The 18490-nt window shown below is 40.0% G+C and overlaps 2 protein-coding genes across 5 annotated transcripts in view; one reads left to right on the top strand and one right to left on the bottom strand.

Annotated features, from left to right (window-relative positions):
• Positions 1-110: 110 nt before the first annotated feature.
• On the top strand, positions 111-7188 carry LOC148890007 (twist-related protein 2-like). Its single transcript, XM_089010712.1, has 2 exons — positions 111-1064; positions 5592-7188. The coding sequence occupies exon 1, from the start codon at positions 299-301 to the stop codon at positions 869-871; it is 573 nt and encodes a 190-aa protein (XP_088866838.1). The 5' UTR covers positions 111-298; the 3' UTR covers positions 872-1064; positions 5592-7188.
• A 928-nt stretch (positions 7189-8116) lies between these two features.
• The window catches only part of LOC148890006 (histone deacetylase 7-like), a 44630-nt gene continuing 34256 nt past the window's right edge, over positions 8117-18490 (bottom strand). For all 4 annotated transcript variants that reach the window (XM_089010561.1, XM_089010563.1, XM_089010564.1 and 1 more), the window contains 5 exons: positions 14243-14361; positions 14018-14151; positions 13841-13925; positions 11518-11665; positions 8117-10233 (listed from right to left, as the gene is read on the bottom strand). In XM_089010561.1, coding sequence (XP_088866687.1) covers positions 10191-10233; positions 11518-11665; positions 13841-13925; positions 14018-14151; positions 14243-14361 — 529 coding nt within the window. In that variant the 3' untranslated portion in view covers positions 8117-10190. The remainder of the gene's footprint in view (positions 10234-11517; positions 11666-13840; positions 13926-14017; positions 14152-14242; positions 14362-18490) is intronic.

Genomic DNA, 18490 nt, shown 5'->3' with positions numbered 1-18490 from the left:
TGCTTCCCTGCCCTGACCACGTCCCCTGGAAGTTCGCTGATCCAATGAAACGGGCCCACAGGCACCGAGTCGGCATTTGGTTATAAAAAGGACGACGGCGGAGTGGCCTGTCAGATGGTTTGTTGTTGTTCTGGCTGCCAGGTTGCGAAGGGAATGCAAAAGTCCAACCAACGTATCAATTCAAGAACGGCTGCCGATGGAAAATCGCTCATTTTAGAAGAAGAAGCAGGCTTTTCCCCCCATTTACAGCTGTCTGAAAGACGAAAGAGAGAAGACAGAAGCTTTTGGAAGGTATAAGATGAGAGAAGAGGTGTCCTGCACTAACTCCCCTGAAGGAGGTCTGGGGGCCAGCGAAGAAGAACTGGAAAGGGGCTCCAAGAAGAGTCACCAATCAGGTCACCGAAAACGATCCCCGCATTCCAAGAAAGACAACCTGGCTCAGACGGAAGACAGCGCTGCCAGCAGTCCAACCGGCCTGCTGCCCTCCGGGCCAAAGAGGGTGAAGAAAAGTCCCTCGGCTGTGGTAAACCTGGCCCCCGCCTCGCTGGGCCCGCGACCCGACCAGCCCTTTGAGGACCTGCACTCCCAGCGGGTGATCGCTAACGTGCGGGAGCGCCAGCGCACCCAGTCCCTCAACGACGCCTTTGCTTCGCTGCGCAAGATCATTCCGACGCTCCCTTCGGACAAGCTGAGCAAGATCCAGATCCTGAAACTGGCCTCGCGCTACATTGACTTCCTGTACCAGGTTTTGCAGAGCGACGAGATGGACGCTAAACTTGCCAGCTGCAACTACCTGGCCCACGAGAGGTTGAGCTACGCCTTCTCCGTCTGGAGGATGGAGGGCGCCTGGGCCATGTCCGCCAGCCACTAGGACCCCCTTGATCCCATCTTGACCCGCTGACTCTTTCTCTCTCTATCGCTTTTGTACATTTCTTATTTAAATCCCCTTATCTGACCCCATCGGTCTGCACCCCTTTCACCTTTTGAACCCCCTCCCGTTGCTCTCTTCCTGTCTGTGCCACCGTTAAATGAATGCAGGAAGACGTTCCATTGCTAACTCCCAGGTACACACACAAACACACACACACATGCATGACATCAGTGCACAGGCCCGCGTGTTTACGTCGACATTGTAAACAGCACACCAACATTCGCCTTTGAGCCGGATAAATAAATAACGAGGCAGGAAGGAAAACGTGTTCTGTTTAGGGTGAAATAATCACACGTCACACACCGTGTGTTTGTGTATTCTTGTGTGATTAGTTTTATTCTTCACAAGATAGACTTTGTGTTCCAGTAGAGCGTTTACATGACGATTGCATGACATAGTGTGTGTTAACACAATCAATTAAAAACCCAAATAAAACATACGGGTTGTCGTTATAATAATCCAAATTGATTGTGTTACATGTTAACAAAATGCAATCTGCACTTTGACAAATTGTCTAGTAAAATGTGAAACCAAAACACTGATTATTGCTGGATGCTCATTAATCATGATTTTGAACGCCATTTTTTATTCTCTGAGATTTTATTAAATATGTCACAATATTGATAAGGAACGTAAGACACAATAACATTGATCCTAGGTTTTTATTTTTTTTTTAAATTCTGACATTTTTATTCTGACATTTTAAAAATATTTCAGGGAAGGTGGTGGAGGGTGGGGGTAGTATTTTAACCCGAAACGATCACATTGAGTCTTGAGATTGAAAAATGCAGACTTTGATGGTTTAAAAGAAAAATAAAATAAAATGAAACAAAATCAAATGTATAAATCTGTGCAAACAAAAAAAATCACCAGAAAAATTGTGATAGTCTAATGAAAGAAAAAAAAATGCTTGCCTATCGTTCCATTATCTTTGTTACGCAAGATCATCTTCAAAACACTTTAAACAAAACCATGATTGGTGTGTAGGTAAACCACGTGAATGTAAAAGGCTAGCAAACAGGCCTCCCTTCCCCTTTTGCTCCCCTCGTGGGGGGGATTTAGTGTGTTGCATGTTGCGCGTTGTATGTTGTATCCAGTGTCGTGCAATCAAGCGGCGGCGCTCGGGCCCCAGACAAGCAGGAACCTTTAGATTGGAAACACTTGTGAGCTATTTGGAAGGTGTGTGGACTCGGGTTCTGGGTCATGCGTGCATGTACGGTTGTGTGTATTTGTTGTCAGCTTTCATTAGTGGTGCAGAAGCGTGTGTGTGTGTGCGTGTGTGTGTGTGTGCCTGGGTAATCTGTAAACAGAGATAATTTTATGTTTACCTTCATCAGCAATGTCGATAAAAGCACTGCCACACACATTCGCGTATCAGTGGGACAAAAACTACAAAATAAAATCATAAATAAATATGAGAAAAGTGACCACATGCCAAAGGACGTTTAGCGCACATGACAATGTCCAGGCGCAAAAGAAGGAGCATGTGCTCACTGCAGGTGCTCCCCCCCGGTTATTACGAAATCTCCAAGGGCCTCGGCAGTGCTATGGAGAGCCGAGGCCGAGCGTCCTTGAACGCAACGCGGTAGTCATTACCGTTCACTTTGCCGGCTCTGCTTATTATCACGAGCTCGGCTTTCAGAGAAAAAGTCGAAACATGGTGGGCCACAGTGGGCCAAAGCATCTTGTCTTAGGAGCAGATGTGCACAGCACTTACTCTGGAGTTTAATTGCTAAGTCACAAGTGCTAAAATGCAAGTCGAGAGGATTTTTTTTTGGGATGACCAGAAATGAGAAAGTCCATTTTGCAAGGGCAAAGGGACTATCAAAGTACATACCTTGAAATGGTTGTGCTGAAACGGACACCACGTGAGCCGTTACAAGGTAGCAGAAACATATGATGGCTCTCAGCCAATTAAGAAAGAAAACGCTTGTGATGGAAAATATATGACCCTCATTTTGGGGTCAACGACCTTTAGGAAAGCGGGAGCGTCACATTAGTGAGATGAATGCAAGGGGCTACCAGTTTCATAACAAATTAGCAACTACCGGTACACCTCCCTCCAATTAGATATGACTATTAAAAATGAATTGTATTTATCGCCGTGTTGACGCGGATTATGCCTTTTCATGATAATAATTAACAATAAATTTGCAAGGTAGGAAGCTGCTATGTAATAAGATGCAATGGCTTTGTATTCTATATTTTTTTTTTCCAAATGATTACTTTTAGGAAATGACAATGTCCCATCTTGGGCGAGCTTTTTTAACGCCCCCTGTGGGCCACACCTGTGGCTTCGTGGCCTTGGGCACCAAGTTTGGTGAACCTTGGCGCTCACGTGTCATTACTATGGTTGTAATTATTGATTAAATGATAAAATACCACAACTAAAAACATTTGATTGTCAACTATTTGTTTTATCTCTGACTCTTAATGCATTAAAATGCATTTATCAAAGTTGCATGTTTGGCAAATATTTGTGATCACCCAGAGAACTGTTCCATACTGATTCACTATTCACGAAGAATATTTATGTAATTAATATAATATAATATAATATAATATAATATAATATAATATAATATAATATAATATAATATAATATAATATACTACAATACAATATTCGTAATATAAAATAAATGTAATGTAATGTAATGTAAAATAAAATCAAAAAATATATGATATAATAAAATAATAAATGAATAAAAAATAAAATAAAATAAAATAAAAAAATATATGATATCTAATATATAATATATAATATAATTATTTATTTCATATATTTCTTCAAAAAAGAGCATATTTAATGTCATCTTCAATTTTTTGATGCAGCTATTTACTTTTGTTGTCCTGCATCGTATTTCTAGATGTCTTTGACACTCATCAGAAAAAAAAAGACAACATGGAGCAAAATTATAGTCTGCACTGTCACGTTGAGTGTGCCTCGCTGTAATTAAATCAACTCAGTTTATGAGAGAAACACACACACACACACACACACACACACACACACACACACACACACACACACACACACACACACACACACACACACGCATACACAAGTGGCAGAGCCAGAAGAGGTAGAAGTGAAAAGCATTTTGATTATAGTTATATGCAGAAACGGTACAGCTGCTTTTTTTTCCAAACAAACAAACATCTCCTTTTCCAAGCGCCACACCGTTACATGTTTTGTGTTTATTTTTGTGTGCTTTTGTGTAATGTAAAATTTGGCTCTTCAGTTCATCATAAAACTCTGGCTGTTCCGCTGGACTGATCTAAGAGCAGCTGTGGATCATTTTGAAAAGATTCCTGCACAAGTTGCGGTTTCTGATACCGTTCTTTATATTTAGAGACACATCGGAAATGGGAAATTAGTGTGTTGACTTTGGTACACGTGTGCAATTATCCGGGAGTGTGTGTTTTGTGTGCATGCAGCTGCGACGATGGCGATGCTCGGTCACTTGTTTGACGCATGAAAATGACACGTGACTTTATGTCACACAAAATTTACCGTAAACATGCTAGTCTTGCTTTTCAAGAGAGTTTTGAAAGGTGCTTTGAAATAAAATGTATTATTACAGATTCTTTTCTTACAGCCAGTGTATTTTAGGTGTTCAATTACCTGACATGTTTCAGCATATACTTCCGCCTTCGTCAGGTAATTGAACACCTAAAATACACTGGCTGTAAGAAAAGAATCTGTTTTAAATTAGATATCAAGTCGACAGGATGATCGTAGTACAACTAAAATATGTGTTTATCTCTTTGTATAAAAATCTTTTTTTAATACCAAAATTGTCTAAAATTCAAATATAATGTACTTCAATCATGACATTTTTTTACTATAATTAATTTCCTTTTTTTGTGAAAAGTTACAATATGCTTGGTAAAATTGTATATTGGGGGGGGGGGGGGGGGAATCACATCATACTGACTTAGGATTACTCAAGGGCTTTGTTTTTATTTGTATTTTTTTAATATTCAAAGGTTTGGCAACAATTCCACATTTTACAACTAAATATAAATAAAATGTATTATTATTATTATTATTTATTTCATGTGTTTACCTCTTTGTATAAAAATCTTTTTTTTTACACCAAAATGGCCTCAAATTAAAATATAGTGTACTTCAATCATGACATTTTTTCCCCTGTGATTAATTTCCCTTTTTTATTAAAAGTTACAATATGCTTGGTAAAATTGTATATTGGGCGGGGGGAAATCACACCATAGTCACTTAAGATTACTCAAGCGCTTTGTTTTTATTTTTATTTTTTTCATGTTCAAAAGAATTGTCAAAAGTCAATTCCACATTTTACAACAAAATATATATTTAAAATATCATATATTTATATAGTACTGTAATATTATTATTTTTAGATTAAAAAAAAGAACAATCATTTTTAAGTTGCTATGGGCTACTGGAAAAAAAGATGAAAAAAAAACAAAAAAACAAAAACAAATCGCCATAGAAGAAACAAAAAAAAGACGTTTGTTAGGGAAAAAGAGAAGTGGCGTTTCAATGATCAAATTCCTGCTTTTAAGCATGTGAATGTGCATGATGTTATAATTTGTGTCGTAGACAAAGTCAGAAAGTAGCATCACAGTATGCTTTCAAGGTGATGTTTGACCCTTGTCTCTTTTTTTTTCTACAGAAATCTAACAAGTGGAAAATTCCTAGCCAAAAAAAACCAACGAAATGGTCCCACTTCACCGCCATCCTGCCTTTTTTTGGGGGTAATCAATTTTTTTCCCCTTCCGTTGGAACCGTGTTTGACATGCGAGACTAAGATGGACTCTTCCTATTTGACTCTTCCAATTTGACTTTGAACTGAAAGGAGATGCGACGGTCCAGGAATGGACGCTTCCAAACAATGTTTTCATGGACAAACAGCTGGCCTGCACTGACAATGAAACAGGACGGGCGCCGGTAAGCGCTCCCTGACGTGGGCAGGCACAGCCGTTGAATGTTTACAACGAAAATGCTAATAAGCTAATCACTCTGACTCTCAATGCCCCCCCCCCCCCCCGCTCGTGGGAGAGCACAAGGAATCAAATCTGATTTGGTTCCGCAGTCATCGAACCACTTTTTTTTGCATCTGATTCTTCCTTTGTAAATAAAATGAACTGCTTTTAATTTGAAACACATGCAGAAGCACTTCTTGCGGAGATTTGGTGCTGTGTTATACTGTACTGTAAGAATATATGATTGATGTACGTCTGGGATTTCTTGAGGGAGATGTGTTGTTAAAATGTGTGTTGATCAGGAATCACTGCCACCTTAAAGGACAACCGCCGTCTCCGGACAAGTTGTGTCCATAATTTGTAAAATGGCTTCAAATGACTTCTACTGAGCGTATTTTACAAAGATTCCACCGCATATAGCTATATTTTACCTTTTAAGACTCGCGCTGAATATTTAGGAAGTCTTGTTTTTGAGTTGGTGACGAGTCCTCACCCTACGTCACTGAAGGAACGCCCCTGACCGAAAAAAATACACATTGTAGCAGTCCTTCCATCACGTCAATGCATTTTGCTGTACTTTGGTCTGAAAATTTCATGTAGGACCAAAAAGATGCAGAAGAGGGCGACAAAGCTCCATTTAAGGAATTAATCAGCCTGTTGAAACGGGCTGATTAATTCCTTACACGGCTTTGTCGCCATTTTCTGCCTTTTTTTGGGTGCGACCTTTCCCACCCCTGATGCCTCAAAATGACACGGAATAAATTCTTTAATCGATTGCAAACATGTATGCTTTCTTCTTCAGAACTATTTGAAACATATTCATAACTGGATGAGCAACAAGAAAGCATATTCTCCGAATCTGAAGCCATTGTTTTGATTCTCGAGCAATGCAAGACGTCTTGGCGTGACACCACGAACAAGGGGGCGGGACCTTCTGAAACTGGCCACTTCCGGGTTCAATTTGAAGTAGTTTTTGGACACTTTAAGTCATTTTTATTGGTGTTTTGCATTTGACTAAAATATTATACTGCGTGTTTTGGGTATTTTAGATGCTATAAAACGTTTTTCTGATGTCAGTTAAGAAACAAAAAAGTGATGTCGGTTGTCCTTTAAGAGGTGCCGAAGTTGCTCTTCCATTTGTGCAGTTTTGCATCGGCTTTTTTTATTTTGTTTTATTTTTTGGTAGTGATTGGTGTATATTGTCCTTCAGGAAGAATAAAATCTAATCATGTTTACATTTACTTTTTAAAGTCCTTATTGTTTTGAAAAATAAAAAATGGTAATGCAGTAATCTGTTTCCTTTGTGGAGTTAAGGGCTAGAGAATGCGATGCAAATATGGATTATAGTACTCCTAAAAATCATTCCGTACTGGTGTAATACTTTTTTTATTTTTATGGACAGCGCATGTCACCCTCACGAAGAGATTTTTGGTCAGCAGTGAGTTATTTTTAGAACAGGACTGCAAGCTCCTCAAGTGGGTCTGGTTCACCCCTAATTTTGCTTAAACGATGGGGTGGGTTGTGCTTAATGAAATATATGAATACCTAGTTATTAATTTTAGAATATCAACTATTATGTATAGAAATATTTATTTTATTCGGGAAGTAAAATACAATAACAAAGGGTTTCTTCTATGTATTTTCAATGTTTGAAATAACGTCTGCCCGGAGGCCCGGGGCGTACAACTTTTACGTCGGGCGTTCAACTTTCAAAATGTCTCGGCCCGATTGGCCGACAACTTCTTCAAGAAAAAAAAAAAATCAAATCAAATGTTTGTTTTATTCAATAAAGCAGAAGCTACAAGCAAATTGCTACATGCTACGTGGACTCCTTTTTGTAAGCGCCTTTCAGAACTTCCAAGTACACTTTACAGTCACGGTATAGTCCGAAGCATGAAACAGGCTTCTGATTGGAAACAAACGTTTGTTTGGCAATTTAAATACTCAGCACGGAAGCCAATCAGAAGCCTGTTTCGTGCTTCAGACTATATCGTGACTGTAAAGTGTGCTTGAGCGCAACAATGTTTTTTTTTTTTTTTTGCGATTAGTCGTCTTATTGTGTTAAAAGTTGTGAAAAATGGGGCAGGCAACTTTATGGCCGGGCAGGCAACTTTTCACAGTTGTCTGCCCTGGTGTCCGCAAACTTTTTGTCATGAGTTTCAGAAACTGGTATTTTGCATAAATAATTTCACTGAGACCAGATAGACAAACAAGGTCAACTTTTTCAAATGAATATAATTATTTTTGTTTTGTTTCCTCCAACAATATAAAAAATTAAAAAGCAGACAATCAAAAAGACATCATGTCAACGTGCCCTTTACAAAAGTTGGTCAGATACTTCATTTCACCGTTTGGTCTCTTTAAGTAAGCACATGTGGCAGTTTTTTTCTGTTCTGTACAAAATAAGCTTTCCATTAAGACAACAGGTGAATAAGATATGTCAGATGCAAAGTACAGCGTCAACATTGTAACAATTTAACGGATTGATCAGCCAGCTCGCTATTTTTTCTTTTCACATTGTCGCTATCGCTAATGTGATGACATTAGCGACCAGGGGGGAGCGTTCGGGCTGCATGGACAATCTGACATAAAAAAAGACACGGAGATATATGGGAGAAAAAAAAACAGCGCATTCACATACAAGAGCACCTCAAAGAATGTTACGCATAAATAACACAAATTATAGATTTTTTTTTTTTGGGGGGGGGGCGAGATGGGAATTGCTTTTTCAACATTTCGAGGATACTTTAAAAAAAAAAAAACAACACAAACTTTGTAAAGCCGTGCCTGTCTAAGAACGGCACATTGTTGTCCTAACTTCAGTAGCGACTAACGTTCAGCTGCGAACATGAGTCGCAAAGGCCAGTTAGTGAAGACAGACAAGTACAGTGTGACCTTGGCTTACGAACTCAATTGGTTCCCAGACAGAGTGTGGAAGGTGAAAAGTGTGTATCCCAAAAATTAATCTCCCATAGGAAACCATTAAAATGAGAATAATCCGTTCCCAGGTCCCCATAAAACATAATTTTCTACTTTCTAATTTTCTAAGCCTTAAAACGACACAAACTATAACTCATTTTATGTATAATAAATGTGCTACAGTATTATCATTAAAGAAATAAACTGTACTGTACAATTAAGTCATTTTATTTACCTTTGTGATGGTCGTTAATGACTTAATGGAATGGAGCGTCCGGTTTCCTCAGCATTAAACACTTGATAAGGAACGTAACCTTCTTCTTTCACCATCTTGAGGAATGATACTTTGTCGGTGCTTTCTCTGTGATAATTTTATCTAGTTCATCGTCAATTGTGATCTGTTTAGCTGGGTTGATAGCTTTTTGCATCAAGTGTACAGATGACTTGTGCGGGTTATTTGTGGAGCCTGATTGCTGGGATATTTTAACTGTTTTATATCCATTTTCTCCCTATTCTCACACTCTTGTTTTTTTTTTGTTTCAAGCTCTGTCATCTCTCTGTCTGCCTGTCTCTTTAATGTTTAACTCCCCCCCCACTGCTGGGTTCTTGACCAATCACGTGGCTTTAACCGAAGACGGCATTTTGTTTTTTGGAGAACGGCCTCACTCTCTCTCTGTCTGTAACCCCATGCCCCACTGCTGCGTTCTTGACCAATCACGTGGCTTTAACCGAAGACTAGGGGCGAGGAATAGAGGACAACAACAGTGGCCACCATTTTCTTGTTAGGAGAACGGGCTCGTTCGCGAACGACATCACCCATTGTGGCAGCTCCGTGTGTATCCCGAAAAATAGTTTGTATGCCAAGCTAAAATTTCCATCAATGTAACGTTCGTAAACTGAAAAGTTCGTAAGCCAAGGGGTTCGTAAACCGAGGTTTCACTGTACTTATTAAAAAAAAAATAACAAAATTCAGCAGGAATGCTTATCCACAGGTGGAAAAAAATAACCCACTTGACATCATCAAGTCCCCCTTTTTCATGTGCGCTGTGGACTCCTCACAACATGACATCAATCATCTTTGATTGGTCACGCCGCATTGAGGCTTGTCTCGTGTGTAAAGAAGTTTGCAGATTATGATGCGATGAAGGTGGGTTTGGTTCCAAAGAACACGACTTCCAAGGCCAAGTGAAAATATATAAAAAAATTAAATCACTCTGAACTGTCAATTTAAGATGGTACATAGTGCAAAAAAAGGAATCATTTCTTTTGGTTCTTCATGTCTGCTCTCCTTCACAGGCACATTTGTGTGTGTTTGTGTGTGTTTGCATTAAGAAACGTGAGAAGGTCGTCTGCTTCCGAAGATTCCCTCTTCATGTGGAATGACTTTTCTCTGGCATTATTGCTGCATTTTTCCTGATTCAACAAAAAAAACACCATTATGAGTCATGTGACTCAGCACACGACCAACCCGTACAAGTGAACAACCTCGTTTTTCCCAACCGAACCTAATTGCCCAATTTTTGTGGTCTTCGTGTAAAGACCATAAGATGTTGTCCAAACAGAATGGGTGTTAACAACTGAGTAAAGCTAGCATTGGCTACCTGCTAACAGCAAATAGATTTTTGTAGCTTTACGTTAGCATTTTGCTAACCTGTCCGCAACAACATGGTTAACTCATTGAAAATTGACCACCATTCCTGAATTTGTTTTGGTTTTGTTTTTTTTTATTTTTTTGCCGATAAAGCGCTGGCCATGGCCTCTGGCAATGTTTTTTTTTCCTCTAGGGGGCAGCATTTACATTTTTTTTTCACGTTAGTGTTTTGTTCCAGCTTCAGCTGTTGTTAAAGCGCTATATAAACCAATATGTATATACAGTATTGCATTGTATTTTGGACAGCCACCCTCATTTCAAGCTCATATAACTCCAGACTCATATAACTTAGGAATTAACTCTTTTATTCTGATGAAAGAAGATAGTCTAAGGTTTCTAACACTGTCTTGGATGTTGATGTCGGCCTAAAACTCAACATTCTGTGGGTCCTGGAATTCAAGTGACAATGACAAAAAATCCTGGCACTGGAGTGGACACATTTTTTGCATGTCTGGCAGCTAAATCCTAAATTATATGGGTCTGGAGTTATAAGAGCTTGAAATAAGGGTGGCTGTACAAAAGGCAAATGCTGCCACCTCGCGGGAGGGGAAAAACATTGCCAGAGGCCTGACCAGCGCTTTTTTTTTTACCAGTGGCAACCACCCGCACGAAAAACCAAAACCTGAACATATTCGGGAATGGTACTCCACATTATATTTTTCATTTCCCAAATACAGTGAATGAGTTTAGGCGGAAAAAAAGCTTATTTGGTTCTGGACTTATATCTGGAGCTTCAAATGAGTGTGGCTGTCCACAATACAATACAATACAATACAATACAATACAATACAATACAATACATATTGGTTTATATAGCGCTTTAACAACAGCTGAAGCTGAAACAAAGCGCTAACATCGAAAAAGTGGAAATGCTTCCCCCTTGTGGAAGGGAAAATACATTGCCAGAGGTCAGGCCAGCGCTTTATTGGCACCCCCGCAAGAAAAACCAAAACCCGAACAAATTCGGGAATGGCATTCTATGTCTATATTTTTAATTCCTGAATAAAGTCGGGAATGGCAGTGAATGAGTTAAACATTTGGCTAACCTGTCAGAGGTCGCAGCTCCCATGGAAAGCGACGCGATGGCATCGACGGCGTCGCTGTCCGAATCTCGCCTCAGCCATCGTCGCTGGGCCTGCAGGTAAGACAGCTCCACAGTGGCTGCCGAGTCCTTCACGCTTTGCCAGTAGTCACCTGACAGAAGTGAGACAGAAAAGGGAGGGGAGTTAGAAAGAAGGATGTCGTGTTAGCGGCGAAGGCTGTCATCTGCTCGGCGCTGTTCAATGTCACGCCATCCAAACGGTCGAAATATCCCCGTTGATAACATGAAAAATGTCAACAGAAAGGGCGCGCGAGAGGAAGTTTCAATGGAGCCACAATGTGTTGCCACAATACAACTCCCATACATTTCTTTTCAGGCCTAAATCATAGGCTTAACATTCTTGTGGTTTTGCAAATATTTTTAATTAATCTAATTTAGTTGGGATAACATTTGTGCGCAATCAGGAGGGGATGTTGCGAAGGTCGTGTGCCAGACGAGTGTTTGAAGATAATTGGAGACAGGGTAGCATTGTGTGTGCGAGTGTGTGTGTGGGATGGCTGGAAGGAGGGATGAGGACCCGGGGGTGTAAAAAAAGGAGAGGTGACCAGAAATCAGCGGTGATGGAAGAAGAAGGTGAGCACTTTGGAAGATTCAATTAGGGAAAATAGAAAAGGAACAACGCCAGGAACGCTACGCCATCTTTGTTCGATTTTGCAAAGGAAACGTTACCCAAAAGAAATAAGACCAAATGAAACCATTCCAGGCTGAAATTGTTACTATCATTACAGAGTCAATTACACAGTACACGGACAGACAGAGCGTGTTGGAGTTTCTCCAGCTGGATTGACAGTTTAGTAGAAGAAGGTTGGTTTTGAAATAACATCTGCCCGGAGGCCCAGGCCGTACAACTTTTACGTCGGGCGTACAACTTTCAAAACGTCTCGGCCCGGGTGGCCGACAACTTCAAGAAAAAAAAAAAAGGATTTTTCTTCAAATCAAACGTTGGTTTTATTCAATAAAGCAAAAGCTACAAGCAAACCCATACAAGCCACGTGGACTCCTCTTTTTAAGTGCCTTTCAAAACTTTCAAGTTCACTTTTAAGCCATGGTATAGTCCGAAGCACAAAACAGGCTTCTGATTGGCTGCCGTTCCGATTATGGAAATTGCCAAATGAACGTTCGTTTGTGGTTGGTACTTCCTTAATTAAAAAAAAAAACCTTAGTTATTAATGGAGCAGAAGTGCTGTTAAGTCTCCATTTGCCAACTTAACAGCGCAGGTGTGTTCCCGCTATGCCGTGACTGTAGTGCACAACTAGCGCGCTGAAAGAAGCCGTTTTAATTGGCCATGATTAAAGGCAGATGCGACCACTCCCACACCGGCGCAGCCCTACCTTTCGGCGGTTTGCCGACACGCACGCTTCTGCAAAATGATTAACATCGGGTCTGACCCAAGCAAGGTTATAAAATGTCTGCGAAAACTAACAAAAAAAATATTTCACGAAATTACACAATTAAATAAATTTAAAAAAATACAATTTCGAGTGTTTAGTTATGCAAGTCAGGATTGAGCAGAGCCAAGATTAAACAACACTTTTTAACCTTGTTTTAAAAGTGTTTTTTTGTCGTTGTGTTGGAGCAGGTACAAAAACCAATGTTATTTATGTATTAATGTATTTATTTATTTATTTAGATTTTGTACCTATTTACCCATTTATTTATTGATTGATTGAAGTATTTCTGTTTATTTATATTTTTTTATTTTATTTTTAATTTTTTATTTATGTATTTAAGCATTTACGTATTTACATATTTAGTTAGTTAGTGGGGTAGATATCTAGTTAGTTCGTTAGCTAGCTAGTAAGTAGCGTCGCTTGCTAGCTAGTTAGCTAGCTATTTAGTGGACTATATAGCTAGTTAGCAAGCAGTCAGTCAGTCAGTTAGTTAGTTAGTTAGTTAGTTAGTTAGTTAGTTAGTTAGTTAGTTGGTTGGTTAGTTAGAATCACACAGTGCAGTACGTGACATGCAAACATGCAATAAAAAAATGTCACATAAAACATAAAATGTGTCCATAGCGAGAATTGAACTGTAACTTTTTCGGGGCAAAGCTCAAGTCCGAACAAATGAGCGACTGCTACTGTTGAAGTGTTACCTTTAGCAACTATAATACCGACTTTTGACTTTTGATTGTATCCAAATGGTTGACTTTCTGGGGTTCCTGACCACCTGTCAAGCGTCAAATTAAAGATGCGAATGAATCTGACGGAAAGTATGCGTCTTTGTTTCTGCCTGTTGCTTCTGCCAGCTGCGTTGTGTCATTTTTACTCACCTTGAACCTGGATGACACTCAGTAGTGACTGCACGGCGTTTTCACAGGGCTGCTGGTCCAACACGGATTGGGACAAAGGCTCCACCTGATGTCCAGGAAGGATGAATGTTGGTACGTGAAGGCACACGCAACACCCTACCACCCCCCTACACCTCACACTCATCGACACATTCTCACCTCCATTCCCAGCAAGGCACCGACGCAGGCTTCAGAGGCGTCACAGATGGCCTTGAGGTCTTGTCCCCCCTCCAGAGCCAGAACCACGCGACCTCCGGCGAGTGACATCAGCTGTCGGGTGAGGAACCCAAAACCTGATAGGACACAAGCACACACACACATCAAGTTGAATCCAGATCCGTTTTCACGCTTCCATCTGTGAACGCACGATCAGTTGAGTCTTACACTTGGCTGTAACCATGTAGCCGCCCAACGGCGGCGCGTGGCCTTTGACTGCGTCAAATCCGGCTGAGACCAGCACCACGTCAGGGGAAAACTCGTGGGCGATGGGCATCACTACGGCTCTGCGGAGGATCACAGGCGAATGTAAACACGATGACTTCATGCCTTTGCCGGGATTAGCGGCCTGTTTCCAGTTAACAGATCAACCCCCAAATCTGAGTTTCTCTTACGAATTCAGACTATGAACTGTCATGGTGAAGATATGGAAGCTAACAAATGCTAAAGCTACATGTTCCCGGCAGCCACACAGTCCCAATTTACATTTTTTACATTCCTCTGTTCTTTCAAGCATTTTGAAAATGTATTTCAACCTTTAGTATTTTTCTAATTTCAATTTACCGTGAAAATGACACTTGCAAAGCGCATCCAAGCTCATTTGTCAAAGTAAGCAATTCATCTCAAAGTAACTGTCGTTACATTATTATTTACATTTGTTCAACATTTGCTTTGTAAATGTTTGACACTGCAACATATTATTCCCATTTCCATCCTTTCCTTTGGGAGAATATGTTTTCAATTCCGGAAAAGAAAATCTGTCCTAGATCTGATCACGTTGGACCTTTGAGATTTCAATCAAGTTGACAAACAAAACCAAAAAAAAACATGCATGACAATGATGACAATGGATGCTAAACAGATAAAGTGCCAGTTCACTGGAAAATGTGTTAATTTGAAAACATACGATCAATGATCGAAATGTGACACGTGTCAAGGGTTCTGATTGGACTGGCGACAAAAGCAGCAATGGGTGAGAACATGTGCCAAGATGCGAAAAACATGCGACTGAAGGCCCGCGATGCAAACAGGTAGAAATCAGATACCCGCTGCACTCCAGGGAGAACACTTTTCCTTGGGTTCCTACTTCCTTCCCTCACCGGCTGCCAAAGCGCGCACACGGCCCATGCCGCTCGCGTTTGATTCTCTCTTTCCTTCGGCGGCACTTCAAAGGCGTCTGTGTGCGTCTGGTTCCTATTAGGAGCTCGTCCCTCTTCTCACGTCACTGACAGCCACCCATCTGGGATCCATTGGGCCTAATTACGCCGCCTTTGGATTCTCAAACAATTGCACCCCCTACTTCTTCTGCCTCTCTCCTCCTCTGTATTCTTCTTTCCGCCACACTTTTGGGAGGTGTCAGCAGCCATTGAAAGATGAACACTAAAAGCTACCGGCCAGTAGATTCGCTGAAAATATGGCCCGCCGTCGTGATCCTCCAAACATACACAAAACATCATGACACCTCACATCGGTGCAACTGAGCTTTTGCTTGATTGTACTTGAGTCTCTCCACCACTGGGAACCACGAGCCTGTCACATACAGGCAGCCAAAAAGAGACACACATCACCAGCGACCTGAGTTTGGCTCACTTTTCCCTCCATCCTGACGAAAGTCCGGAACAGCCTGTCATCCAAACAATGTAGTCAAATTAAACTATGAAAACTGGCAGTGCACCGACAGCATAAACAGGAACTGATGACGTGTTAAATTGTGTCCATTTAGTCTGTTATTCCTTTTGCTGCACTAATCACCTAATGAAGAAGAAATGCGGTGAGACATTATAGTTCCATTCGGTGTGCTCTCCTCTTTGAAGTTGGTGAAGAACGTCTGATTTTGCTGACTTTTTCACTTCGTTACAGGAGTTCCTCGAGTCATTGCAGCACAATTTGATCTTGGTCGGAAAGTCAATCAACTCATTGCCCGTAGTTGGCAATTCCATCTATCTGTTGATAGATGGAATTGCCAACTCGATCTAATTAGCTAGCTAGCTATCCAGATAGTTAGATATGCATAATCTGTCTATCTAGCTAGGTAGTTAGTGAGATATCCATATAGATAGATGTGCATCTACCTACCTGTCTATCTATCTATCTATCTATCTATCTATCTATCTATCTATCTATCTATCTATCTATCTATCTATCTAGCTAGCTAGCTAGCTAGCTAGCTAAATATTCAGTATAGTAAATATATTACTATACATGGTGGTTTTTTTCGCCTAAAAATGCCTTACTATACATTGTCATTTTTTTCAGCTACAAACGCCTTATTATACATGGGTTTTTTTTAGCCATCTAGCTAGCTAGCTAGCTAAATATTCAGATAGATAGATAGATAGATAGATAGATAGATAGATAGATAGATAGATAGATAGATAGATAGATAGATAGATAGATAGATAGATAGATAGATAGATATCAATCAATCTAGCTATTTAGGTAGCTAGTTAGCAAGCTGTATCCACGATGGTTCCTTCTACCATAATTATTCTGCTCTGTTACAACACAGCCATATAAACACCAGTTTAAAATGCTAAGACAGTTCAATTCAGAACACTATCAAGAGAACAATCAAGTCGTACATTGCCCCGTCTTTCATGTCGGTGGTCGATATTACATATACAGTTCACAATAAATTGATAGACAACTTGTTTTCAAATCAAAAGTCAAGAGTAATGACCGTTACTGTGGTTGACATGATAATTGGATATTTGGGTTCAGACTTTAGCAATCATCATTGGATTTGACATGCTTCATTTGAACATTAAACGATGTGGTGGGCCAGATCTGGCCCCGTGGGCCATGACTTTGACACCTGTGCTGTAAAGATTGTGGTTAGCTAAGGAAGTTTTACACATGAAAACGCTTCTTATTTCCCGTTACTGGGTAAAAAAAACCTAAAATGTACTCGGGAAAGAACCAGTTTATCCTTAATTACTGCTCTAAACTCTAGTAAACACTGGACTTACTGTTTCAAAGCCAGCATCCCAGGACTATTGCTTCTTTTTTTTAATCATTATGGTTACATTCATTAGCATTTTCCCTTTGACTAGGGGCCCACCCACCAAGCGAGCGGGATGTTGAACTGTAACACGGTTTCATCATCTGGTGGTGAGCCACAAATGGAAACATTTCACAGTATTGAGCTGAAACAAACAAATTAATGATGGGAAAATAAAAACAAATCAAAGTGAGATGAGGAGAGTGAGAGTGAAAAGTCTCAATTCCTTTCTGTGAATTGCTTTTTTTTCATGTGAGGAACGATAATATGACTGTCAATGCCTGATGTCTGATCAAATTATGGGGTAGGTACACTGTTAAAAAGGCACATTTTGAAGCATTGTGAATACTGTTTTCCCTTTTTAGGAAGACCCATATAACTGAGAAGTCCCATATATTCTTTCTTGGCTTGGGGATTTAATATACAGCAAAGTTAAGAACCATATTTTTTATTGGTAGTTGTATATTATGTGTTACATGATGTAAAATATGTCCTTTTTAACTCATGGAACGTGTATCTTGTGACTTATTTTAGTTAAATAACCAAAATTCTAACTTTAAGGCCACAAATATTTTTTTAGAATTTGGATTATTTAGATGTTTTTTTCGCATGCAACAAATTCATATAATAAAAGCTCAAGCAGGGAGTGCATCTTTAAGATATGACTGGAAATCTATTCAAATCTATTTAAAAGTCATCCAGCCATCCATTTTCTGTAGCATTTATCCTCACATGTAAAATGTGTATTCAAAGTAGTATATATTTAACTCATTCACTGCCAGACGATGTGCAAAAATATGTCCACTCCAGTGCCAGGGATTGTGTCATTTTCACTCAAACTGCGAGACCGCAGAATATTGAGTTTTAAGACTACATGAACATTTAATGTAGCGTAAGAAACCTTAGACTCTCATCTTTCATCAGAAAAAGAGTTACAGTAAAGTCTCGTTATAGCGATATCGGTTATATCGATAGTACTGCTTATTACAATACTATTTCTATGAACTCAAGGAGAAAATTACATGCCCGCAGGATCGGATATATCGATAGTCCGGTTATATCGATATTTTTTCCGACTCCCGAGAATATCGTTATAACGAGACTTTACTGTAATTCCTAAATCATATGGCTCTTGAGTAATATAAGCTTGAAATGGGGGTGGCTGCACAAAAGGGGTCGACTCGTGGGAAGGAAAAACATTTCCAGTGGTCTGACTAGTGCTTTATCAGCACTCCTCCCACAAGAAAAAACTAAACCCGAACAAATTCGTGAGTGGCGCTCCACGTCATATTTTCAATTCCTGAATACATTCGGGACTGACTGCGAATGAGTTAATTGAAAAAATATACAGACGCTCCCCAACTTACGAACGGGATACGTTGCGAACGGTCGTTCGTAAGGTGAATTTGTTCGTA

This window comes from Hippocampus bargibanti, linkage group LG12 (genome assembly GCF_051943395.1).
Source record: "Hippocampus bargibanti isolate YZ-2025 linkage group LG12, ASM5194339v1, whole genome shotgun sequence".
Taxonomy (NCBI): domain Eukaryota; kingdom Metazoa; phylum Chordata; class Actinopteri; order Syngnathiformes; family Syngnathidae; genus Hippocampus; species Hippocampus bargibanti.
This window is presented reverse-complemented; position numbering and strand designations above follow the sequence as displayed.

Bases quoted from the DNA above. Each gene is read 5' to 3' on its own strand.
- LOC148890007 (XM_089010712.1), top strand. From the start codon at position 299: ATGAGAGAAGAGGTGTCCTGCACTAACTCCCCTGAAGGAGGTCTGGGG.